The following is a 24,158-nucleotide window of genomic DNA, read 5'->3' as shown; positions in this document are numbered from 1 at the left end:
ATCTGCAATCTGGATTACTGCACAGTCTCATTGAGGGTCTAGATCATTCATGATATTCTGAATAGGAATGGTGGAGTTGTGTCACACACACAGAAATGGGAATGTTTTCAAATATATCTATTTTTATTTTATTTCACCTTTATTTAACCAGGTAGGCCAGTTGAGAACAAGTTCTCATTTACAACTGTGACCTGGCCATGATACAGCAAAGCAGTGCGACAAAAACATAAACACAGAGTTACACATAAACAAACGTACAGTCATTAACACAATAGAAAAGAAAAATAGAAAAATCTGTGTACAGTGTGTGGAAATGTAGAAGAGTAGGGAGGTAGGCAATAAATACGCCATAGAGGTGAAATAATTACAATTTAGCATTAATACTGGAGTGATAGATGTGCAGATGATGATGTGCAAGTAGAGATACTGGGATGCAAAAGAGCAAGAGGGTAAGTAATAATATGGGGATAAGGTAGTTGGGTGTGCTATTTACAGATTGGCTGTGTACAGGTACAGTGATCGGTAATCTTCAGCGTCTCATCCCGTCAGCGGGATCAAAATCCAGCGAAAAATCATATCGGCAATTAGCATTAAAAAAATTAATACTTTTTTTAAATTTTTTATTAATATATATATATTTTTTTTATAGATACACCTCTCCTGAATCGACCCACATCGTCCGATTTCAAAAAGGTTTTACAGGAAAAGCAAATCATTAGATTATGTTAGATGAGTCCATCGTAAAAAGCAGCAACATAGCCATTTTCCGACCAACCACTTGCATCACAAATAACCAAAAAACAGCTAAATGCAGCACTAACCTTTTACAAACTTCATCAGATGACACACCTAGGACATCATGTTACACAATGCATGCATTCTTTTGTTCAATAAATGTCATATTTATATATAAAAACACAATTTTACATCGGCGTCTGACGTTGACTAACTATTTTCCCCTCAAATGCGTCCCGGGAAACAGTGCTACAATTCCCTAAATTACTATTCGAAAATGATTTTTTAAATTTATATTGTCAATCTAACATTTATAGATGAATATCTCTTGAGAACACCTGTCATCCCAGATTTTAAATTAACTTTACTGGGTAATCACACTTTGCGATAAAAGGAGATGCGATACTCAGAAAATGAGCTAATATACCGAGCTCGGCGCCATCTTGGAACAATCGCATGTCACATCTCATCTTGTATAATATTGTCAATAATCGCCTACCTTTAGTTGTCTTCATCAGAAAGCACTTCCAGGAATCCCAGGTCCACAACAGATGTATTTTCGGTCGAAAAAGTCCATCCTTCATTTCCATTAGCCTGCTGTTGGTAGCGCGTCCTAGGGCTCTCTCCAAATGCTCCGACGTGCGCAGGGCTGCAGTTTCGGATAAAATGAGATTTTCCCGCCTTTAGGTTCGTTCAAACATGTCAAACGTTGTAAAACATTAATCTTCAGGGCCTGTAACACCAAGAGAGCCAATAAGATTCGACGGGGACGATTGTAGAGTGTTTTAAAACGTTTCCAAAGGTGGGGGTAGACAGGGCCGCCGGCGTCATAATGGTGATGGCCCATCCCCTGTGACCAATTTCCAATGCGTCTCATTCACTGAGTTTCGACTGTATAAGGCTCAAACCACTGTGAAAAGACTGGCGACATCTAGTGGAAGCAATAGGAAGTGCTCACTGAACCATGGTTAACGGTGTGATTAATAGGGAAAGATGAGAAGTCGAGTCCACAATTCAGAATTCCACTTCCTGTTTCAATCGGTCTCGGGGTTTTGACTGCCATATGAGTTCTGTTATACTCACAGACACCATTCAAACAGTTTTAGAAACTTTAGGGTGTTTTTTATCCATATATAATAAGTATATGCATGTCCTAGCTTCTGAGTTTGATTAGTAGGCTGTTGAAAATGGGAACGAATTTTTTTCAAAATGCGCTGTGGCGCCCCCTATCCTAGGGTATCCTCAAGAGGTCAGGATAAAGGTCAGGATGATATCAAAGAGGGTGCCCATGGTTACGGATTTAGGGTTGTACCTGGTAGGTTCCTTGATCATTTGTGTGAGATTGAGGGCATCTTGCGTAGATTGTAGGTCGGCCGGGGTGTTAAGCATGTCCCAGTTTAGGTCACCTAACAGTACGAACTCTGAAGATAGATGGGGGCGATCAATTCACATGGTGTCCAGGGCACAGCTGGGGGCTGAAGGGGGTCTATAACAAGGGGCAATGGTGAGAGACTTGTTTCTGGAAAGGTGGATTTTTAGAAGTAGATGCTCGAATTGTTTGGGCACAGACCTGGATAGTATGACAGATCTCTGCAGGCTATCTCTGCAGTAAATTGCGACGCCGCCCCCTTTGGCAGTTCTATCTATTTCAGAATTTTTGGTGTCCTTCCTAAGCCAAGATTCAGACACGGCAAGGACATCCGGGTTGGCGGAGTGTGATAAAGCAGGGAATAAAACAAACTTAGGGAGGAGGCTTCTAATGTTAACACGCATGAAACCAATGCTTTTACGGTTACTGAAGTCAACAAATGAAAGCGCCTGGGGAATGGGAGTGATGCTGGGGGCTGTAGGGCCTGGGTTAACCTCTACATCACCAGAGGAGCATAGGAGGAGTAGGATAAGAGTACTGCTGAAGGCTAAAAGAACTGGTCGTCTAGTGCGTTCAGAACAGAGAGTAAAAGGAGCAGATTTCTGGGTGCAGAAGTGTAGATTCAAGGCATAATGTACAGACAAGGGTATGGTAGGATGTGAGTACAGTGGAGGTAAGCCTAGGCATTGAGTGACGATGAGAGAGGTTTTGTCTCTAGAGGCACCATTTAAGCCAGGTGAGGTCACCACGTGTGTGGGGGGTGGAACAAAAGGGTATGGTAGGCATATTGAGCAGGGCTGGAGGCTCTACAGTGAAATAAGACAAAAATGACTAACCAAAACAGTAATAGACAAGGCATATTGACATTAGGGATACACATGTGTAGCCGAGTGATCATAGGGTCCAGTGAGTAGCTAGGTGAGCTGGAGGCACGGTGATTCAGACAGCTAGCAGGCCAGGGCTAGCAGGCTAGCAGATGGGCCTGATAGGGACATCGCAACAGGAGAGCTTGTTGAAACCCCTCGGACGGTTACGTCAGCAGACCAGTCATGATGGATCGGTGGGGCTCCAGCAGCAAAGGGTCCAGGCCAATTGGCAAAAGAGGTATTGAAGCCCAGGAATTGTCTGATGGATCTCTTCTGCTAGCCGGGAGATGGGCCTAGCTCGAGGCTAGCTCCAGGCTAACTGGTGCTTGCTTCGGGACAGAGACGTTAGTCAGGAGTAGCCACTCGGATAGCACCTAGCTAGCTGCGATGATCCGGAGTAAAGGTTCAGAGCTTGCGGTAGGAATCCGGAGATGTGGTAGAGAAAAGCAGTCCGATATGCTCTGGGTTGATATCACGCTGTGCAGACTGGCAGGAATTGACCGGACTGAGGCTAGCAGATGTCCGAGTTAACGGTGATGACCACTAGCAGTGGCTAACTGACTACTAGCAAGTAGCTAGTTAGCTGGCTAGCTTCTGAAGGGGGTTCCGGTTCTAAAGTATAAAAAATAGCAGATCCATACCACATTGGTTGAGGCGGGTTGCAGGAGAGTATGTTCAGTCTGTAGATGGACATTGAGATTAAAAATGTAAAAAATAAATATATATGAAGAAAAATGATATATACACGGGACGGGACAAGACGAAACAAAACAGACATCCAACTGCTACACCATCTTGGATTATCATGTTTGCTCTATCTAAAGTTACAACCAACTGATTGCAACATTAACGCATAAATTGAGGACGTCAGTGAAAGGGGGATAAGGTTGGGAACTTGTTTGTCTGCCCTATATTAAAAAACACATTTGGCAGATTTTCTTTGCATAAATAGAAAAATATACCAGTTTCATTTGAGGATCAAAATGTTGACAGCAGCGCCATACAGGTTGAAAAATACCTGGGAAGAGATTTTCGAAGTTCCAATTTCATGGCACATAGTTTATGAACTGACACACAAAACAATGCTTGATTGAACACTGAGTTTTTTAAATTTAAATTATACCCAATTCTCGCCACCAACATAATGTTATATAAATGGGGCATACAACAATTTCAGCACTGCAGAAACAGAGTCATTAGATCATTTATTCTGGTATTGCCCCCATGTAGCTTGTTTCTGGTCACAGGTTCAAGAGTGGCTGAAAAATCACAACATTCAACTAAACCGACCCTATAAATAGCACTGTTGGGCAATTTGGAAAGCCTTAGTCAATCAATTAATATAATAATACTCTTAGCAAACATATTCATCTTTAATTTACAATCTATGAAATTAGAAATGTTCAGAATTAATTTAAGACATCACAGCACAGTTGAAAAATACTGTATATGGCACATGGAAATCAAGAAAGGGTGGTCTACGGAGATAGGTAGGATGGGCTGAGAGTAGCTGAGGGTTGGGATTAAAAGCTCATGATCTGCAAGAGTTCGGACTGAAAACGCAATTTATTATGTATACCGTATATATCTGAGTACCTTTTAATGTGTCTCTCAAACTATATTTCTCTCATGTAATGCTGTGTATGAAAGTGCCATGTATGAATAACGAATATGTAACAAAATAGCTGTAAAAAAACTAAAACATAAAACAAAGTATGTTTTGTCCTCCGGAGAGGGTGAATGGGCCAATATAAATTAAATATACATACAAAAAAAATCAAGACAGAAAGTCCATCCACTTCGCATGTATCACAACCTTGAAATGGTTCAACAAAGTCCACAGAATCTATTAAATTAAAAATAGAATTATTGTTGGTATGGTGGGTGTTTTGAAGTATTAGTAGCAGTCATTCAAATAAGTGCAATTTGTATGCAAAAGGAATTAAGGGGATCATGTTACATTTGTATTGTATTTGGTGGAGCAACACAGTTATTTTCAAAATTTCCTTTAGTGCAAGTTTTGAAAAAACAACCTTTTTTTATTTTTATTTAACCTTTATTTAACTAGGCAAGTCAGTTAAGAACAAATGCTTATTTACAATGATGGCCTACCCTGGCCAAACCCTGACCCGGACGACGCTGGGCCAATTATGCACCGCCCTATAGGACTCCCAATCACGGCCAGTTGTGATACAGCCTGAAATCAAACCAGGGTCGGTAGTGACACCTCAAGCACTGAGATGCAGTGCCTTAGACCGCTGTGCCACTTGGGATCACCTTGACGAAACAGACACGACATACTAGCCAATGCCAATTAAACACTACTGGCCATTGGCTTGGAACAACAGCTTAACCGCTTTTGGAACATCAACCACATTGACATTCATGAAAATGTGTTTAGTGTGTGCGTATTGAATTAGGCATTTTACGCTCTACCTAACATCCCAGAAGGAAGTTATGTCCCAGTGTTAACTGTCAGAATACCTAAAGTTTGGTTAGAAAGAAAATGCTAATTTACTTGCTATTGTGCTAACAATATTTTCAGGCATTATGGAATTTAAATATCTGAAGGGAAAAATGCAATGTGCACCCAAGTGAGTATACATTGTTCTTTCATTTTCATAGTACCTCTAAAAATATATTTTGGGGGAAATTTACAGTGCTTGCTTTCCTCCAGACGTGTTGTTGGCATTCAGGCCAAAGAGTTCAATCTTGGTTTCATCAGCCCAGAGAATCTTGTTTCTCATGGTCTGAGAGTCCTTTAGGTGCCTTTTGGCAAACTCCAAGCAGGCTGTCATGTGCTTTTACTGAGGAGTGGCTTCCATCTGGCCACTCTACCATAAAGGCCTAATTGGTAGAGTGCTGCAGAGATGGTTGTCCTTCTGGAAGGTTCTCCCATCTCCACAGAGGAACTCTGGAACTCTGTCAGAGTGACTATCTGGTTCTTGGTCACCTCCCTGACCAAGGCCCTTCTCCCCCGATTGCTCAGTTTGGCCGGGCGGTCAGCTCTAGGAAGAGTCTTGCTGGTTCCAATTTTCTTCCTTTTAAGAATGATGGAGGTCACTGTGTTCTTGTGAACCGTCAATGCTGCAGACATTTTTTTTATACTCTTTGCCAGATCGGTGCCTCAACACAATCCTGTCTCGGAGCTCTACGGACAATTCCTTCGACCTCACGGCTTGTTTTTTTCTCTGACATGCACTGTCAACTGTGGGACCTTATATAGACAGGTGTGTGCCTTTCCAAATCATTGAATTTACAACAGGTGAACTCCAAATACGTTGTAGAAACATCTCAATGATGATCAATGGAAACCGGATGCTCAATTTCAAGTCTCATAGCAAAGGATCTGAATACTTATGTAAACAGTGTGTCGATTGATGAGGAAAATATTTTATTTAATCCATTTTAGAATAAGGCTGTAACGTAACAAAATGTGGAAAAAATTAATTTGTCGATATACTTTCCGAATGCACTGTATATCATAGAGGTTAACTATAATACATGTTATTCATATGCTCTATTTAATTATTTGATGTATCAACTACTAAATCATTTTATAAACACTTCAAATATGCCCCTAAGTGCTACCAGATGGGCATGGGCTTCATTGCCTCATGTTGAAAACAGGCCATTACATGGTAAATACAGTAGCCTAAATCTCACATACAGATAATGCTTTAAATTGTCTCTAGAACATAAAAGCTCTGGACTCTACAGCTGTAGCCCTTTCCACTCACAGACCTTGTCATCTCGAATACGGGTTGAAAATTGCTGATTTTGTCATTGATAAGCGCCTAAATTGGAATGCAGTTGCTGTACAGTAACATGCTATACATGACGTCAGAGCTGACATTCTCGGCTTCACAGCATTGTGTGGGTTTTGACTGACAACCGTTATAAACTTGAGCACCACGCGATACAAGAAGATGCTCCCATCCCTCCTGCTAATTGGGATACTTTTGCACATGCGTTACTGAGTGAGGGAAATGCTGTAAATAGAGAGGAGTCAATGTGTTCTAAAAGATGAGACATTGAGCATCGAAATGAATACCGCTCTAATTTTATACAAGCAAACCAAATGTGAACTTTACATTTCCATATTTCAAAACATATGACATTTACAGTATCAAGGTTTATGGTCGCTATGTTTGATCTGCAGTTATAAGGATGACATGTCCTGAACAGAATGAGCTGATGTTTGTAGTATTGTGAAGAAAATTCCCAGCGGAGCGCGCACTTGAATGCTCTCATGACTCCGTTCTATGTACACCAACATTACAATCAGTTTGAATGAAGTGCCTTTAGAAAGCCTAACAATATAAGATCATATTTTATAATTTAGCTAGCCATGTTGGCAATAGAATAAGCTTTCAAATTATGCCCACTACCCCAATTGCGATTTATAATGGAACATTTTTGGATTGCGTGAACAACAACAGCGCTGTGTTCCAAACAAAAACTACAAGTGTCCTTGCTTCAGTTGGTCAGTGGCAAAGCTAGGAGAGCTAAAAAAAAAATAATACTTATTGTTGAAGGCTCTTTCCTTGAGTCATAGAAGTGCATTGGAATTACTTAGGACCTGTGCACACTTTGGAGAGGTGTGTGGCCACTTGGAGACACCAGTTAGACCTCTCACTCAAACCCTTGTAATACTTTTTTCTTATCTTGCACCCAATCCAAAATGTCAATGAATATTCTTATTATGTTACTGAATATATCCAGATTATTTTCTGATTTTGTTATTGACAAATTCTGTGAAAAGTACAGATAATGTAAAATATACATAAAATCAACAGTTAAATGTTTGGATTCAGTCTTGTTTCAGGTGAACTGTTGTGTCCTCGTCTTTGGCCTGATAATTTCCTGATAATCTCCAAAGTGTTCTCTTTCAATTGCTACTATGGTCATGCATTTGCTTTTTATAGTTCTTCTGTTAGAAACATTTCAATTTGGCCTTATCCATATAGGCCAATTTACACGAGTGTAAGGGGTTAACGAAAATGTTTCATGTTTACAAAAAAGGTCACGACATGATCAGACAGCATGTTGTTACGTCCATCCTGCACACACAGACGCAAACAAGCCATTTTTCCACCGCACTTGTTTGGTCTCTGAAAACCATTAGCTTGAATTGGATATTTGCTGTCAGAGAAAACAAAAGTGCACTCTCCTTTGGTCATCAGCAATTATCCCATATGAAAGATTCCAAATTAGAGGCTAGGATAATTTGCCCTAGTCCTTTACAGAAACATACATTTCCCTAATTGTGAAGTGTGTTCTTGGCATAGCTGGACGTAATTGCGGACAACCACTATAGCGTCCAACGGCTCAAAAGAAGTCCTTATCCAATCATGAACCCCGGCGCAGAAACAAACCCTCTCATCCAGGCTGTATCACATCCGGACGTGATTGGGAGTCTTTGCTAGGTAAAGCCCCGCCTTATCTCAGCTCACTGGTCACCATAGCAGCACCCGCCCACAGCACGCGCTCCAGCAGGTACAGTTGAAGTCGGAAGTTTACATACACTTAGGTTGGAGTCATTAAAACTCATTTTTCAACCACTCCACAAATTTCTTGCTAACAAACTATAGTTTTGACGCAAGTATTTTTTCCAACAATTGTTTACAGATTATTTTAATCATAATTCACTGTATCACAATTCCAGGGGGTCAGAAGTTTACATACACTAAGTTGACTGTGCCTTTAAACAGCTTGGAAAATTCCAGAAAATGATGTCATGGTTTTAGAAGCTTCTGATAGGCTAATTGACATAATTTGAGTCAATTGGAGGTGTACCTGTGGATGTATTTCAAGGCCCACCTTCAAACTAAGTGCCTCTTTGCTTGACATCATGTGAAAATCAAAAGAAATCAGCCAATTGTAGACCTCCACAAGTCTGGTACATCCTTTGGAGCAATTTCCAAATGCCTGAAGGCACCACGTTCATCTTCACAAACAATAGTACACAAGTATAAACACCATGGGACCACGCAGCCGTCATACCGCTCAAGAAGGAGACGCGTTCTGTGTCCTAGAGATGAACGTACTTTGTTGCGAAAGTGCAAATCAATCCCAGAACAACAGCAAAGGACCTTGTGAAGATGCTGGAGGAAACGGGTACAAAAGTATCTATTTCCACAGTATAACGAGTCTTATATCGACATAACCTGAAAGGCTGCTCAGCAAGGAAGAAGCCACTGCTACATAACTGATATAAAAAAGCCAGGGAACGGTTTACAACTGCACATGAGGACAAAGAATCGTACTTTTTGGAGAAATGTCCTTTAGTCTGATGTAATAAAAATAGAACTGTTTGGCCATAATGACCATCGTTATGTTTGGAGGAAAAAGGGGGAGACTTGCAAGCTGAAGAACACCATCCCAACCGTGAAGCACGGGGGTGGCAGCATCATGTTGTGGAGCTGCTTTGCTGCAGGAGGGACTGGTGCACTTCACAAAATAGATGGCATCATGAGGGAGGAAAATTATGTGGATATATTGAAGCAACATCTCAAGACATCAGTCAGGAAGTTAAAGCTTGATCGCAAATGGGTCTTCCAAATAGTCAATGACCCCAAGCATACTTCCAAAGTTGTGGCAAAATAGCTTAAGGACAACAAAGTCAAGGTATTGGAGTGGCCATCACAAAGCCCTGACCTCAATCCTATAGAAAATTTGTGGGCAGAACTGAAAAAGCTTGTGCGAGCAAGGAGGCCTACAAACCTGACTCCGTTACACCAGCTCTGTCAGGAGGAATGGGCCACAATTCATCCAACTTATTGTGGGAAGCTTGTGGAAGGCTACACAAAACGTTTGACCGAAGTTAAACAATTTAAAGGCAATGCTACTAATTGAGTGTATGTAATATTTTAATCCACTGTGAATGTGATGAAAGAAATAAATGCTGAAATAAATCATTCTCCCTACTATTATTCTGACATTTAACATTCAGAAAATAAAGTGGTTATCCTAACTGACCTAAGACAGGGAATTTTTACTAGGATTAAATGTCAGGAATTGTGAAAAACTGAGTTTAAATGTATTTGGCCAAGGTGTATGTAAACTTCCGACTTCAACTGTATATTGCACTGGTCATCCCCAAAACCAAATCCTCCTTTGGCCGCCTTTTCTTCCAGTACTCTGCTGCCAATGACTGGAACGAATTGCAAAAATGACTGAAGCTGGAGTCTTATATCTCCCTCACTAACTTTAAGCATCAGCTGTCAGAGCAGCTTACAGATCATTGCACCTGTACACAGCCCATCTGTAAATAGCCCAGCCAACTACCTCATCCCCATATTGTTATTTATTTTTTTGCTCCTTTACACCCCAGTATCTCTACTTGCACATGCATCTTCTGCACATCTATCACTCCAGTGTTTAATTGCTAAATTGTAATTATTTCACCACTAGGGCCTATTTATTGCCTTACCTCCATTTGCAAACACTGTATATAGATTTTTAAATTGTGTTATTGACTGCGTTTGTTTGTCTCATGTGTAACTCTGTTGTTTTTGTCGCACTGCTTTGCTTTATCTTGGCCAGGTCGCAATAAATGTAAATGATAAATTGTTCTCAACTTGCCTACCTGGTTAAATAAAGGTACAATTAAAAGTAAAATTGACAGGGCCTTTCAACTGACCCCTCACAGAAATGACTGCCCAATGGTTGCGCTCCCCCTGGACAAGTCTGTGTTTATGTTTTTATTTCTGTCCTAAATTAAAATAGTATATAGTTTTCCGCGGAGTTACCACTATTATGTCTTTTTTAAATGTCTGCTTCTTCAGTAGGTGATGTAGTTCACGCTGGAGATACGAGCGTACTATTCGTAAAGCAAAACTAATGCTGGAAAACAGTAATGTGGTCAATTTTGAGTGGTATGAATTGTTCATTGGCTGGTTAAGACAGAGCAACAGTAACACTCCTGCCTCGGCTCAGAAATACTTTGTATGAAGCTTTGAACTGACCCGACACAGACTACAAACCCATACTGTATATACAAAAGTATGGCTATAGTCACACATTAGGTGGTTCCTTATTAAATGTAATAATGTTTATGAATACATTTTTAAATTAATATTGAAGCCATTTCTTATGGAAACCCAGTGTTGAGTTGGAGCCGTATGTATCAAGCATCGGGGAGTTGGAGTGATGATACAGGATCAGGTGTCCAGGTAATCTTATTCATTGTGATCGGCACTACTACTCTGAGACGCTTGTTAAATACAGACCCTGGTGAGCCCTCTGATGAGGACCTTTGCCCTCTGCTCTCTCCCCAGTGTCTATCAGCTGGTTGTGAAAGAGGAACGCAAGCAGAAGGTGCGGCGGGCGGCCGACGTGCTGGAGTGCTTCTCCGTCCCGGTCAGCTTCAAGAATGCCTCCATCTTGGATTTGCCCCACTACTTTGCAGCGGAGTTCCCACCCACATACCTGACTGTGGTGCAGCCTTTCAGCGTAGGTGACAACAAGACCTACAATGGCTACTGGAACCCCCCCCTCTCTCCAGCCAAAAGCTACAGCATTTACTTCCAAGCCCTGAGCAAAGCCAATGGGGTGAGTTGTCATACAATCTTTTCAAGGTCCATCACTGTTCAATGTCCCTCACTGTTGTCTGATGTCTAAATGCAGATTAGGGTTGTCACGATACCATAATCATGATACTCAGAAGTATCATGACAAGCAAATAAAACATGAAACGGCTTAATTTCTTGAGGAAAACAAGCCTTGTCATTTGGGGTCCTTTTCCCATTTATAACACACCATATTTGACATAAAGCAGGTTTTTATAAGACAAAGAGTTTAGTCTGCTTCATGATTTTCTTTTTGCCATGACAAATGTAGTATTGTAGTATTGTGATAATGGTATCGTGACACCCCTAATACAGATGTTCAACCTTTTAGTATTACTCACCTCTTGTGTGCAGCGCTGAATCTTGAAAGACCACATTTTTTCATGCTATCTTGAATCATATCAATTTCAGTCTTTAAAGGTGTAATTTACTATGGGGTGAATGCACGCTTTAGTTCTGTTTTTAAATACAACTAAGATGATATACACTGAATGTACAAAACATTTAGAACACCTTCCTAATATTGAGTTGCCCTAAGAACAGCCTCAATTTGTTGGGGCATGGACTCTACAAGAGTTCCACAGGGATGCTGGCCCATGTTGACTCCAGTGCTTCCCACAGTTGTGTCAAGTTGGCTGGATGTCCTTTGGGTGGTGGACCATTCTTGATGCACACAGGAAACTGTTGAGCATGAAAAACCCAGCAGTGTTGCAGTTCTTGACACAAACTGATGCGCCTGGCACCTACTACCATACCCTGTTCAACGGCACTTAAAGTGCACTCATAAAGGGGCTGACGAAGAACAATGTTCATTATTACACTCAAACATCTTTCACTAACTAGGTTTCCATCCAATTGGCGACAGATTTTCATGTGAATATTCTAAAATCTGCCTCATAAAATATAAGTGACATCAATAAGGGATCATAGCTGTCACCTGGTCAGTCTATGTCATGGAAAGAGCATGTGTTCATAATGTTTTGTACACTCAGTATATGATCTAGTACCACAGGAGGTTTGTGGCCCATTAATTGGGGAGTATGGGCTCGTTCTATTGACTGGAGCAGAATAAGTGAAATGGTAACAAATACATCAAACACATGGTTTCCAGGAAGCCATTCCGTTTGCTCCTTTCCGTCCATTATTGCGAGCCGTCCTTCCCGCGGCAGCCTCCTGTGTCTAGTACAAACCTAACATAATACATGCCTATCAGTCAAGTGAATGTACAGTAAAATGGCAAAAGGGATGTCAAAATCTTGACTGTTCTTCTTCGTAGACAGCATGCAAATGTATGGCTCTCAAGCTCTTCTTAATCGTAAAACAAAATTTGACTATAAAATGGATTTCAAAATAGGTTAAGACCAGAGGACTGTTAAATCATTTTCCACCGCTGCGACTTTGTTTGGCGGGGGCATCGGCTGGCGTTATAAGCAGCACCTTCCCAACGCTCAAGTTTTCCCAGAATGCAGTTTAGCTTGCCTGAGCGTTGGTCACATCGGCTTCATGATTTGATTGGATATCAGTCAATTCAATCTGTGAGTTTCAGGCTCAGTGAGAAAACACTCAAAACAACATTAGACCATGACCCAGATAAATAAATAAAAAGTAATGCATAAAATATGGATTTAGCTTGGTAGTTTAGACCTGCGATCAAAGATTAGGCAATTATTCCACCTCTCTTGTTCAGTAATTTGTTACTCTGTCGAAACCTCTAGAGGGATGAGTATGTGACTATTTTCCATTATACTTTGCCCCATTAAATTCAGGTTAGAGAACAGATTTTTTTTAGCTTTACATCAAGCGCGGCTTAACTGTCACTCCGTGGCTTCAAGGTACGGCAGCCCATCATTATTTCATTTAAGGTTTTTTCCATTTAGCCAGTGTTACAAATGTAAATGCTCAGTGTAAACATGTTGATTACTGTTGCTCACTTATACTCTCCATCTTTTAAGAGACTGCGTAATGTACACACTGACAGTACTGTGCATTTCCCCTTACCCTCTACCACAGCTTGAAATACCAATGAGATTGAGTTGTGCATGATGGCAGCCCCTAGTTTGCTCATCAAGTCTTCTTTCACGGGTGGCATCCCATAGATGCCATTCTTTCATCCTTCCATTGTGCCAAATAGAAAGAGTACACATCAAATGAGCCAGAGTGGGCTTTTCCAAAGCTATGCGATGCCACCCAAGCTCCCTGACAAAAATGGCAAGAAAAGACATCGCCTTGGGGAGGAGAGTCTAAGTCTGGACAGGGATAGAGGGAAGAAGGGAGAGAGTGAGAAATGTAGTAGAAGAGAGTGGGAGAGACAGTGGAAGAGAGAGAGACAGTGGAAGAGAGAGAGAGAGACGGGTAGAGGGAGGCTCTGCCCCCCAGTACAGACAAGCTGCCAGCTGATTCCTCAGCCCATGCCGGTGCCAACTGCAGGCTCCATCTCTCCTGGCACTGCCAATTGCACTCGAAACAACCATCCTCCCTCGCCTATCAAGTCCCCCAGGCTCCTTTCTTGAGACCAGCCACAGTGACCAGACTCTTTAACTCTGCAAAGTTGGAAAAGTACCCAGAAGTAAGCGTTTCACTGTTTGTCTAGACCTGTTGTGGTTGAATGTGACAAATAACATTTCATTTGATGCCGTACACAGCAGTGGCGAGGAGGGCGGCCATATTGACTGACTGGTCATATTTTTGGCAGTTATATCCCCCCAGAATGTGTTGTTGAGGCTTGACAACTAGGAGACAACACACCTACTCCATTTCCTGTGGTACCAACCACCAGGGAGCGAACGAAAAAAAATAAATGGTGCTTTTTCCCAACATCTAGAAGTGTTGGCTTTGAAAATGCTGAGGTACAGTTAACAGCAAGCCTGGTTTAAAAAAACAGATAAAGCAACATCTCACAGCACAATGCCTCTCTCCTATTACAAGTTTTGTTTTTTCCATGTATGTTTTGAGGTTGGACTTAACACGTATAGCTCATTAGCACATAGGGCACACCGATGGGTGTCACCTCGTTAGTCAGTGTGTTACACCTGTGCTGGTTACCATCTCGTTACTGGGAAGATGTTTCACCTGTGCTGGTCCAGGTGCTATTTAAGAGTGGCTGGGTCAGTTCTCCAGTGTCTTGATAGATGTGGAGGGTTAACACCTTTAGCTCGTGCTTCCTATTTAGATTTTTAGACAAACTATCCTGTATCTGATTTTGTTTTGAGCCACCATTTTGGTTTGTTTCCTGTCATTAAATTTGGTGTGGGTTTTTCTTTTGTTTGCATCTTTGGCAAATTTACTGGGTGCTCATGGTGGGTATCTTTTAGGTTCCAATTGTTGTCGCTAGTCAACTTTCTTAATTTTTTTATTTTATTCTGTCTCTTGTTTTTGTTCAGGGACAGGGCGTAATTATCAAGGAATTTCAACACATCAATCAATGTCAAAATACCAAATGTAGCTTCACTGCTAATTTTTACCGTTAGTTCCTGGAGGAGGCTAAATTAGGACATGTCGGACCACAATTTAGACAGACTGGTGATGTGAGCTCTCTAGGACACCGTGGATGTCTGTGTCTCCTACAGCGGTTCAACCAGCTGCACCACAGGGACTTGGTATTCAGCTCAGGCTAGCGCTATTAGCCACAAGATGTCTTCCAACTAGGGACCTGCATCTGCAACTCAGCCAAGCGTTCCAGGATAAGACTATAAATTAACGCTACCTTTATTAACATTACTGCTTCATACTGTTGAGGCTTGCGAATTAACATCCCAGTGAAAATGATTTTGCAAATGGCTGCCTCCTTTCAGGTCTAGGCCATGCATAACAAGTTTTGTCAAACAGGTTAGCGATGGTGAATGGGGAATTCTCCTCTGGCTTTCACAATTTTTTTTTCGATGGTTTGCCAGGTGCTTTGAAATGGAGGGCATGCTTATCAAGAATGCCCTAGAACTCGGGTGACACTGGTGATGCTTTTTTTGGATTACTCAAGCTTCTATTATTGTGTTCCTCAGCCAACTAACACTCAAGGGAGGTGGTTCATAAAAACTTTTATGAAAACTTATCAGCCACTGTAAATCAGAGCGAATAAACACAGCAAGTTGATGCCACAATTAATGTAGAGTTATATGGAGAGTAATATTAAATCGAGAAAAAGGTGCTCTGTCTCTCTGTTAAATATTCACTTAGGGGAGCAATAAGTGACGAAAGAAGAGGAGCTTATTTTTCTTTTAGAGAATGATAGTGTTCCCTTAACACCTTCCAACTTCACTATATAGATATTAGAGTATTGCCATGACTTGCCTTGCAATTGAAGGTTGTCTATCCATATGTTCCTTGTTTCCTCCGCTCCTCACTACAATCCAATCCTTACTTAAAGGACAATTCCACCACTTTATAACCAGTTATTATGCTGTTAGTGTATATGCGCTACTGTAAGATATGTTAGTCATACTACACTTAGTCGTTTTTGTCATTTTTGAAGCATCTGCATGACCCTCGTTTACAGTATACTACAGTTCCCAGGGTGCATTTCACCTCCCAGGATGCAAAGCACCGCCAAGTCTGCAGTTCACTTAGCTGGCTAGCATGCCCAGATGAAGCTTGTCATAAGTTATGAGTGCATTTTACATTACTTTTGTAATCATATTATAATGCTTGCATCAATATCATGCTGTATATATGTTAATGGCACTGTCACCGATCAAATGCATTTCACAAAAAGAATTCAAATTTAGATGCTAACGAATGCTAGACTTAAGTTAGTGTCTGTTGGTTAGCTACCATGCTAGCTAGCTAGCCCGACTGCTACATCCGTAATAATAATAATGTTTGCAACAATAACAGCCAAGTTTAAGCTTAGCGACTGTCTTAAGGATCGGCATCCCGTCAACGGGACAGTTATATGTCATGCAGCTCCTTGTGTCACGATCGCACATTTTAGAGAAACAACAAATGTCAGTACATATAAGTGTTTTATATCAGCTGAAATCTTAAATTCTTGTTAATATAACTGCACAGTCCAATTTACAGTAGCTATTACTGTGTAAAAATGCCATGCTAGTGTTTGAGGAGAGCTCCTAACAACAAAACACTTTTTTCACATTGATAGGTTTGATAAATTCCCCTCTGAAGGTGAAATGTGTACTTACTTTCTGAAATCTTGCTCTGATTTATCATCCAAAGGGTTCCAGAGATAACATGAAGTATCGTTTTGTTAGATAAAATATTTTTTAATATCCTAAAGAGGTCCATATAGCATGCACAATTTATTTTGTATTATCACTCGTTCAATTTGCAAAGAAAGGAATCTGTGAAAATCGAACCCTAAACATTATTTAAACCAGTCAAATCACGTTCGTATGTATTCCTCAGAGATCCTAGAATGTAACCAGACTTCACTATATCATTAGGGGTGTAGTATCCTATAGGACACCAAATTTGTTCAGAGAGCGACGCCTTCATGGCACGCCGACAACGCGCCCGGTCTTCATTTGATCTACTGTATCTTTGTCAAATATGCATCAATCGGGGTCAATCAAAGCTAGCTAGATAGCCAATGAGCTGGGCTTTATGGGAGTAACAGAAACCCTGTATCTGTTGAAAAATGTAGGTGTTAACCTTTTGCGACAGCATGCCTTTTCCTTTCGGACAAAAACTACTAATATTTAGAGTTATGAAATTATGAAAACTTTTTTTTTTGCCAATGTTTAACTTATAATATGGCTACTAATAATGGAAAAGTTAAATCAAAGTCCAAGTATACAGATTTGACGATATTCTTGCAGAAAAATGTAATATGAATGCAAATGTCTCCTGGGTGACTTCACACTAAATGTCATGTAGTTCGCTCATACTTCAAGTTATCCGTCTGAAACTTTGCACATACACTGCTGCCATCTTGTGGACACCATCGGAATTGCAACCAGAGTGATGGCTAGAACTGGGACCTTTCTCTTGCATTTCAAAGATGGTGGTAGAAAAAAGACGGTTGGTTTTTTCTTTGTATTTTCTTCTACCAGATCTAGTGTGTTATATTTTCCTACATTCAATTCACATTTCCACAAAATTCAAAGGGTTTCCTTTCAAATGGTACCAAGAATATGCATATCCTTGCTTCAGGACCTGAGCTACAGGCAGTTAGATTTGGTATGTCATTTTAGGCCGAAATTTGAAAAAAAGGGCTATCCCTAAGCAACCATCCACATAACATGTAGGCCTGAAGCACATTTATTATGAAATGTACAGGCAAATCACTAGGGAATCCTGTCCAGTCTCTCATGATTTGAAGACTGTGTCTGATTCCAACATTAGCAACGCTAGCTAGCCAAGTAGCTTACCCTGCTGCATCTGAAATAAAGTGGTTTTAACATTAACAGCCAAATACAGCCTTTGCGACTGTCGAAGCAACCATCCAACAACACTGTAGGCCTATTGGAACGAATAAAAGTAAGACGTTTCTTCACTTCGAAAATGTAGGCTATTTGGAAAGGCCAAGGGAGCTGCAACTTCGTCGGTGATGGTGGTTTTGCCGAATGGAATCATGGGTGTTTGATCCTTGAACAACAGAAAAATATTGGAGTAAGCTGACTATAAATATCATTCTATAGGTTTTTGAGTGCCTATTTAAAATATTTACAGATGTTATTAGACCAAGACAACCAGAGCAACATATACAGTAGCAAGGAGTTCCAATATGATCAGAAAACTACCGATGGGCTGTATAGACAGCTGAAAATTACTGTCCATAATTTATTTTATTTTTCATCTCAGGGATCCTACTCTGGTTTTGCTCATCACTAAAAAGTCAATAGACATGAAATCATAAAAGTGCACTAAAACTGTGTAGGGCATCACTAAATACTTCATAGTAACAACCTAAATGTTAAAAGTGTTGGAGTTGCCCTTTAAGAAGTTAATCTCCGAGGGATTCTTACACAGGCCATATCAGGAGCTCTATATCAGGATCATCTAAGAGTTGCTTTTAGAACCTAAAATCTTAGATTATTCCAAATGTCCTCTCTCTCTGTATCATCTCCCTCATCACGTACTGGTCATAGAAATGGAACAAGAATATCTCAATGATATAGGCAAGCGCCACTATTATTTCCCCCTATTTTCCAGGTTTTTCTATCAACTCTTGGCCACTGCTCTCTCCCTTCCTCCCCTCTCTATCTATCTCACCTTTCTTTTATAAGCTGGCTTGATGCTGAGGTGGGGTTTCAATTCCACCCCTGTGCCCACAGGCTCCAGACCTGGCCCAGTTTGGGGATACACACACTGGGTGTCTGATTAAGATAGAGAGGCTGTGTGTGTGTGTGTGTGTGTGTGTGTGTGCGTGCGTGCGTGCGTGCGTGCGTGCGTGCGTGCGTGCGTGCGTGCATGCAGAGCTGGAATAGGGCGGAGGGCCTGTGGATGGATGTTTTGAGGCCGAAGGGGCAGGCGATGGGTAGTTCTCCCCTGGGCTCCACGCAAGGCTGGGTTTGTGAAGGCAGACTGTGGGAGGTTACACACCAGTGAGAGATAGTAAGGAAAGAGAGAGAGAGGGAAAGTGAGAGTGATAGAAGGGAAGGAAGGAGAAACAGAGACAAAGGGAAAGAGGAAGGAAAGAGAAAAATACAGGAATCATAGGGCTGCTGAGTGTGCCCTGATGCTGAATTGATGTGACTATCAGAAGTGAAATGGCATTGCGGTGGATAGGCATAAGCAATTCCTCCCAAAGTTCAATCCCCCCCCCCCCCAAAGTTCAGTGTCTGGGTTATGGTATCACTGAGTGTACAAAATGTAAAGAACCCCCCCCCCCCCCTTTCCCCCAGAACAGCCTCAATTCGTCGGGGCATGGACTCTACAAGGTGTTGAAAGCGTTCCACAGGGATGCTGGCTCATGTTGAATCCAATGCTTCCCACAGTTGTGTCAAGATGGCTGGATGTCCTTTGGGTGGTTGACCATTCTTGATACACATTGGAAACTGTTGAGCGTGAAAATCCAGGACCATGGCAGTTTTTGACACAAACTGGTGCACCTGTCACCTACTACCATACCCCGTTTAAAGGCACTTAAATATTTTGTCTTGCTCATTCCCCCTCTGAATGGCACACATATACAATCCATGTCTAAATTGTTTCAAGGCTTAAAAATACTTCTTTAACCTGTCTACTCCCATTCATCTACACTGATTGAAGTGAATTGAACAAGTGGCATCAATAAGGGATCATAGCTTTCACCTGGATTAACCTGGTCAGTCTGTCATGAAAAGAGCAGGTGTCCTTAAAACCTGTTTGGGATAGGGGGCAGTATTTTCACGGCCGGATAAAAAACGTACCCGATTTAATCTGGTTACTACTCCTGCCCAGAAACTAGAATATGCATATAATTAGTAGATTTGGATAGAAAACACTCTAAAGTTTCTAAAACTGTTTGAATGGTGTCTGTGAGTATAGCAGAACTCATATGGCAGGCCAAAACCTGAGAAGATTCCATACAGGAAGTGCCCTGTCTGACAATTTGTTCTCCTTCTGTGGCATCTCTATCGAAAACACAGCATCTCTGCTGTAACGTGACATTTTCTAAGGCTTCCATTGGCTCTCAGAAGGCGCCAGAAAGTGGAATGACGTCTCTGCGCGAAAAACAGCAGGAGTTTTTGTGAGTGTCAGGCAGGGAACAGTGACACTGGAGATGCGCGTCCACGAGACGACTCCATTTTTTTCTTTCAGCCTTTGAATGAATACAACGTCGCCCGGTTAGAATATTATCGCTATTTTACGAGAAAAATAGCATAAAAATTGATTTTAAACAGTGTTTGACATGCTTCGAATTACGGTAATGGAATATTTTGACATTTTTTGTCACGAAATGCGCTCGCGCGTCACCCTTCGGATAGTGACTTGAACGCACGAACAAAACAGAGGTATTTGAATATAACTATGGATTATTTGGAACCAAAACAACATTTGTTGTTGAAGTAGAAGTCCTGGGAGTGCATTCTGACGAAGAACAGCAAAGGTAATCCAATTTTTCTTATAGTAAATCTGAGTTTGGTGAGTACCAAATTTGGTGGGTGTCAAATTAGCTAGCCATGATGGCCGGGCTATGTACTCGCCGAAAAGCTATTTTAAAATCTGACACCGCGATTGCATAAAGGAGTTCTGTATCTATAATTCTTAAAATAATTGTTATGTTTTTTGCCAACGTTTATCGTGAGTAATTTAGTAAATTCACCGGAAGTTTGCGGTGGGTATGCTAGTTCTGAACATCACATGCTAATGTAAAAAGCTGTTTTTTGATATAAATATGAACTTGATTGAACAAAACATGCATGTATTGTATAACATAATGTCCTAGGAATGTCATCTGATGAAGATCATCAAAGGTTAGTTCTGCATTTAGCTGTGGTTTTGGTTTTTGTGACATATATGCTTGCTTTGAAAATGGCTGTGTGATTATTTTTGGCAGGGTACTCTCCTGACATAATCTAATGTTTTGCTTTCGCTGTAAAGCCTTTTTGAAATCGGACAATGTGGTTAGATTAACGAGAGTCCTGTCTTTAAAATGGTGTAAAATAGTCATATGTTTGAGAAATTGAAGTTTTTGAGGTATTTGTATTTCGTGCCACGCTCTACCATTGGATATTGGTGTCCCTAAAAGGTTTAATGTTTTGTACGCTCAGTGTATAAATGACTGGACAATTAAAATGTAGGAGAATCTCTTATACAACGGTTTAATGTGATTTATAGCAACCTGTTCTTAATGTTTTCTAAACTCAATGTATATGCCTGTGCTTGTGTGTGGAGTGTGGATCTTTTCGGACCTAAGCAGATGCTTTTATCTCAAGAAAGAGACATGTTAAAGGGGTACTCATAAAGGGGCTGTCAAAGAAAAATGTTCATTATTACACTCAGACATCTTTCACTAGCTAGGTTTCCATCCAATTGGCGACAGATTTCCATGCCAATATGAAAAAATCTGCATAAAGATAACTTGTACATTTTCCACCAAACGGACTTGTTACGGATAAAAATTCAATGCGTGATGTGTGATGACGTACCGATAGTTTTGTCACAAAAACTGTTGCGTTAAATAGAAAATATGTCTACTCTGGCCTTGGCACATGCGCTATAGCCAACAGCTCACAGATATAATGCAGTACATTTTGGGTAGTGTAACTTAACATAATCATTTCACTTATTTGAACATTCTGTCATAAAGAGCAGATGTTCAACAGTTTCCCATCTCAAGGGGTAAAAAAAAGACTAAATAAATGCCAATAAAGTTCCATTAGATTAACAGGGTTGAGGCTTTCATCTTAAATCGGCCATAAATCTCCTTGTGACAGAGGGATGGAAGCTTGTTGTGTGCAATGGGGAGGGGCAATTGAATGTAAGCTTAACAACATTTTATTAATTAAAACATTTTTAGCCTATCGATGGATAATAGGGTTGACATGTTATATTCGACTCGCTCAGTTTTCCACCACAAAACACAAGAAAATGACCAAAGAGAGTAGAAACAGGTCACCTGCTTTAACACTGATTTGACTATTATGTTAATTGTTTCTTTTGAAAAACAAATCACCATATTATAGTGAGAGTTCAGTACATGTAACAGGGTTGACCTTAAAACGAGGGACAGACGTATTGAATCACTAATCACATTAAATAAATCATCTTAAGAAATTACTTTGTCAAAGCAAGAAAATAACTAGGGCTTTACAATGATGGAGGAAGGTTAAAACCTTCCTAAAAGTATTTTTGGCACTTTAGCAAGTCTTTATTCACATAAAAAAAAAATATTTATTGAAATGTCCATGTGGTCTATATTAAAGGGCACTTCACTTAATATGATAGGCTTTCTGCTTAAAATATCAAAGGGATGCAAAATGGACTCGTGGAGCTACCGAATGTTTCCAATTCACCTCCATTTCTTTCTCCTGATCATTCGGTCTCAAAATCTAGGGGATTTATGGTAGTTAATGGTAGTTGCCACCAATACCAGGGATTTAAGTTAAAGGTAGTTGCCACCAATGTGGCAATTGACCTGTTAATGAGGTTTCATTGAGCTGTACATGTAGTATGTGTATCTGTGTTCAACATTGGTTCTGGGGCGGCAGGTATCCTAGTGGTTAGAGTGTTGGGCCAGTAACCGAAAGGTTGCTAGATAGAATCCCCGAGCTGACAAGGTAAAAATCTGAAATTCTTCCCCTGATCAAGGCAGTTAACCCACTGTTCCTAAGCCATCATTGTAAATAAGAATTTGTTCTTAACTGACTTGCCTAGTTAAATAAAAAAAATACAATAGGAATCACAGCTGAGAGCTGCCCAGTGACACGAGCCTACAAGATGAGCTAAATACGCTTGCTTTGGGGCAAGTAACACTGAAACATGCATGAGAGCATCAGCTGTTCTGGACGACTGTGTGATCACACTCTCCTCAGCCGATGTGAATAAGACCTTTAAACAGGTCACAAGGCCGCAGGGCCATACAGATTACCAGGATGTGTACTCCGAGCATGTGCTGACCAACTGGCAAGTGTCTTCACTGACATTTTCAAACTCTCCCTGTCGGAGTCTGTTATACCAACATGTTTCAAGCAGAGTTCCTGTGTCTATAGTCCCTGTGTCCAAGAACACTAAGGTAACCTGCCTAAATGACTACCGACCCTTAGCACTCACGTCTGTGGCCATGAAGTGCTTCATAAGGCTGGTCATGGCTCACATCAACACCATTATCCCAGAAACCCTAGACCCACTCCAATTTGCATACCGCCCCAACAGATCCACAAATGATGCAATCTCTATTGCACTCCACACTGTCCTTTCACACCAGGACAAAAGGAACACCTACGTGAGAATGCTATTCATTGACTACAGCTCAGCGTTCAACACCATAGTGCCCTCAAAGCTCATCACTAAGCTAAGGACCCTGGGACTAAACACCTCCCTCTGCAACTGGATCCTGGACTTCCTGACGGGCTGCCCCCAGGTGGTAAGGGTAGGTAACGACACGTCCACCACGCTGATCCTCAACACGGGGGTGCTCAGTCACCTCCTGTACTCCCAGTTCACTCATGACTGCACAACCAGGCACGACTCCAACACCATCATTAAGTTTGCTGATGACACAACAGTGGTAGGCCTGATCAACGACGAGACAGCCTATAGGGAGGAGGTCAGAGACCTGAACATGTGGTGCAAGGACAACAACCTCTCCCTCAACGTGATCAAGACAAAGGAGAAGATTGTGGACTACAGGAAAAGGAGGATCGAGCACGCCCCCATTCTCATCGACAGGGCTGAGGTGGAGCAGGTTGAGTGCTTCAAGTTCCTTGGCGTCCACATCACCAACAAACTAACATGGTCCAAGCACACCAAAACAGTCGTGAAGAGGGCACGACAAAACCTATTCCCCCTCAGGAGACTGAAAAGATTTGGCATGGGTCCTCACATCCTCAAAAGGTTCTACAGCTGCACAATCGTGAGCATCCTGACGGGTTGCATCACTGCCTTGTATGGCAACTGCTCGGCCTCCGACCGCAAGGCACTACAGAGGGCCAAGCTTCCTGCCATCCAGGACCTCTATATCAGGCGGTATCAGAGGAAGGCCCTAAAAATTGTCAAAGACTCCAGCCACCCTGGTCA

The 24,158-nt window shown here is 41.2% G+C and overlaps 1 protein-coding gene across 12 annotated transcripts in view; it reads left to right on the top strand.

Annotated features, from left to right (window-relative positions):
• The window catches only part of ptprt (protein tyrosine phosphatase receptor type T), a 501,813-nt gene that overhangs the window by 363,190 nt on the left and 114,465 nt on the right, over window positions 1-24,158 (top strand). For all 12 annotated transcript variants that reach the window (XM_014131664.2, XM_045691383.1, XM_014131665.2 and 9 more), the window contains exon 12: window positions 11,253-11,526. In XM_014131664.2, the coding sequence (XP_013987139.1) occupies window positions 11,253-11,526 (274 nt within the window). The remainder of the gene's footprint in view (window positions 1-11,252; window positions 11,527-24,158) is intronic.

This window comes from Salmo salar, chromosome ssa12 (assembly GCF_905237065.1).
Source record: "Salmo salar chromosome ssa12, Ssal_v3.1, whole genome shotgun sequence".
Taxonomy (NCBI): Eukaryota; Metazoa; Chordata; class Actinopteri; order Salmoniformes; family Salmonidae; genus Salmo; species Salmo salar.
The sequence above is the reverse complement of the archived record's forward strand: the minus strand, read 5'-3'. Positions and strand labels throughout refer to the sequence as shown.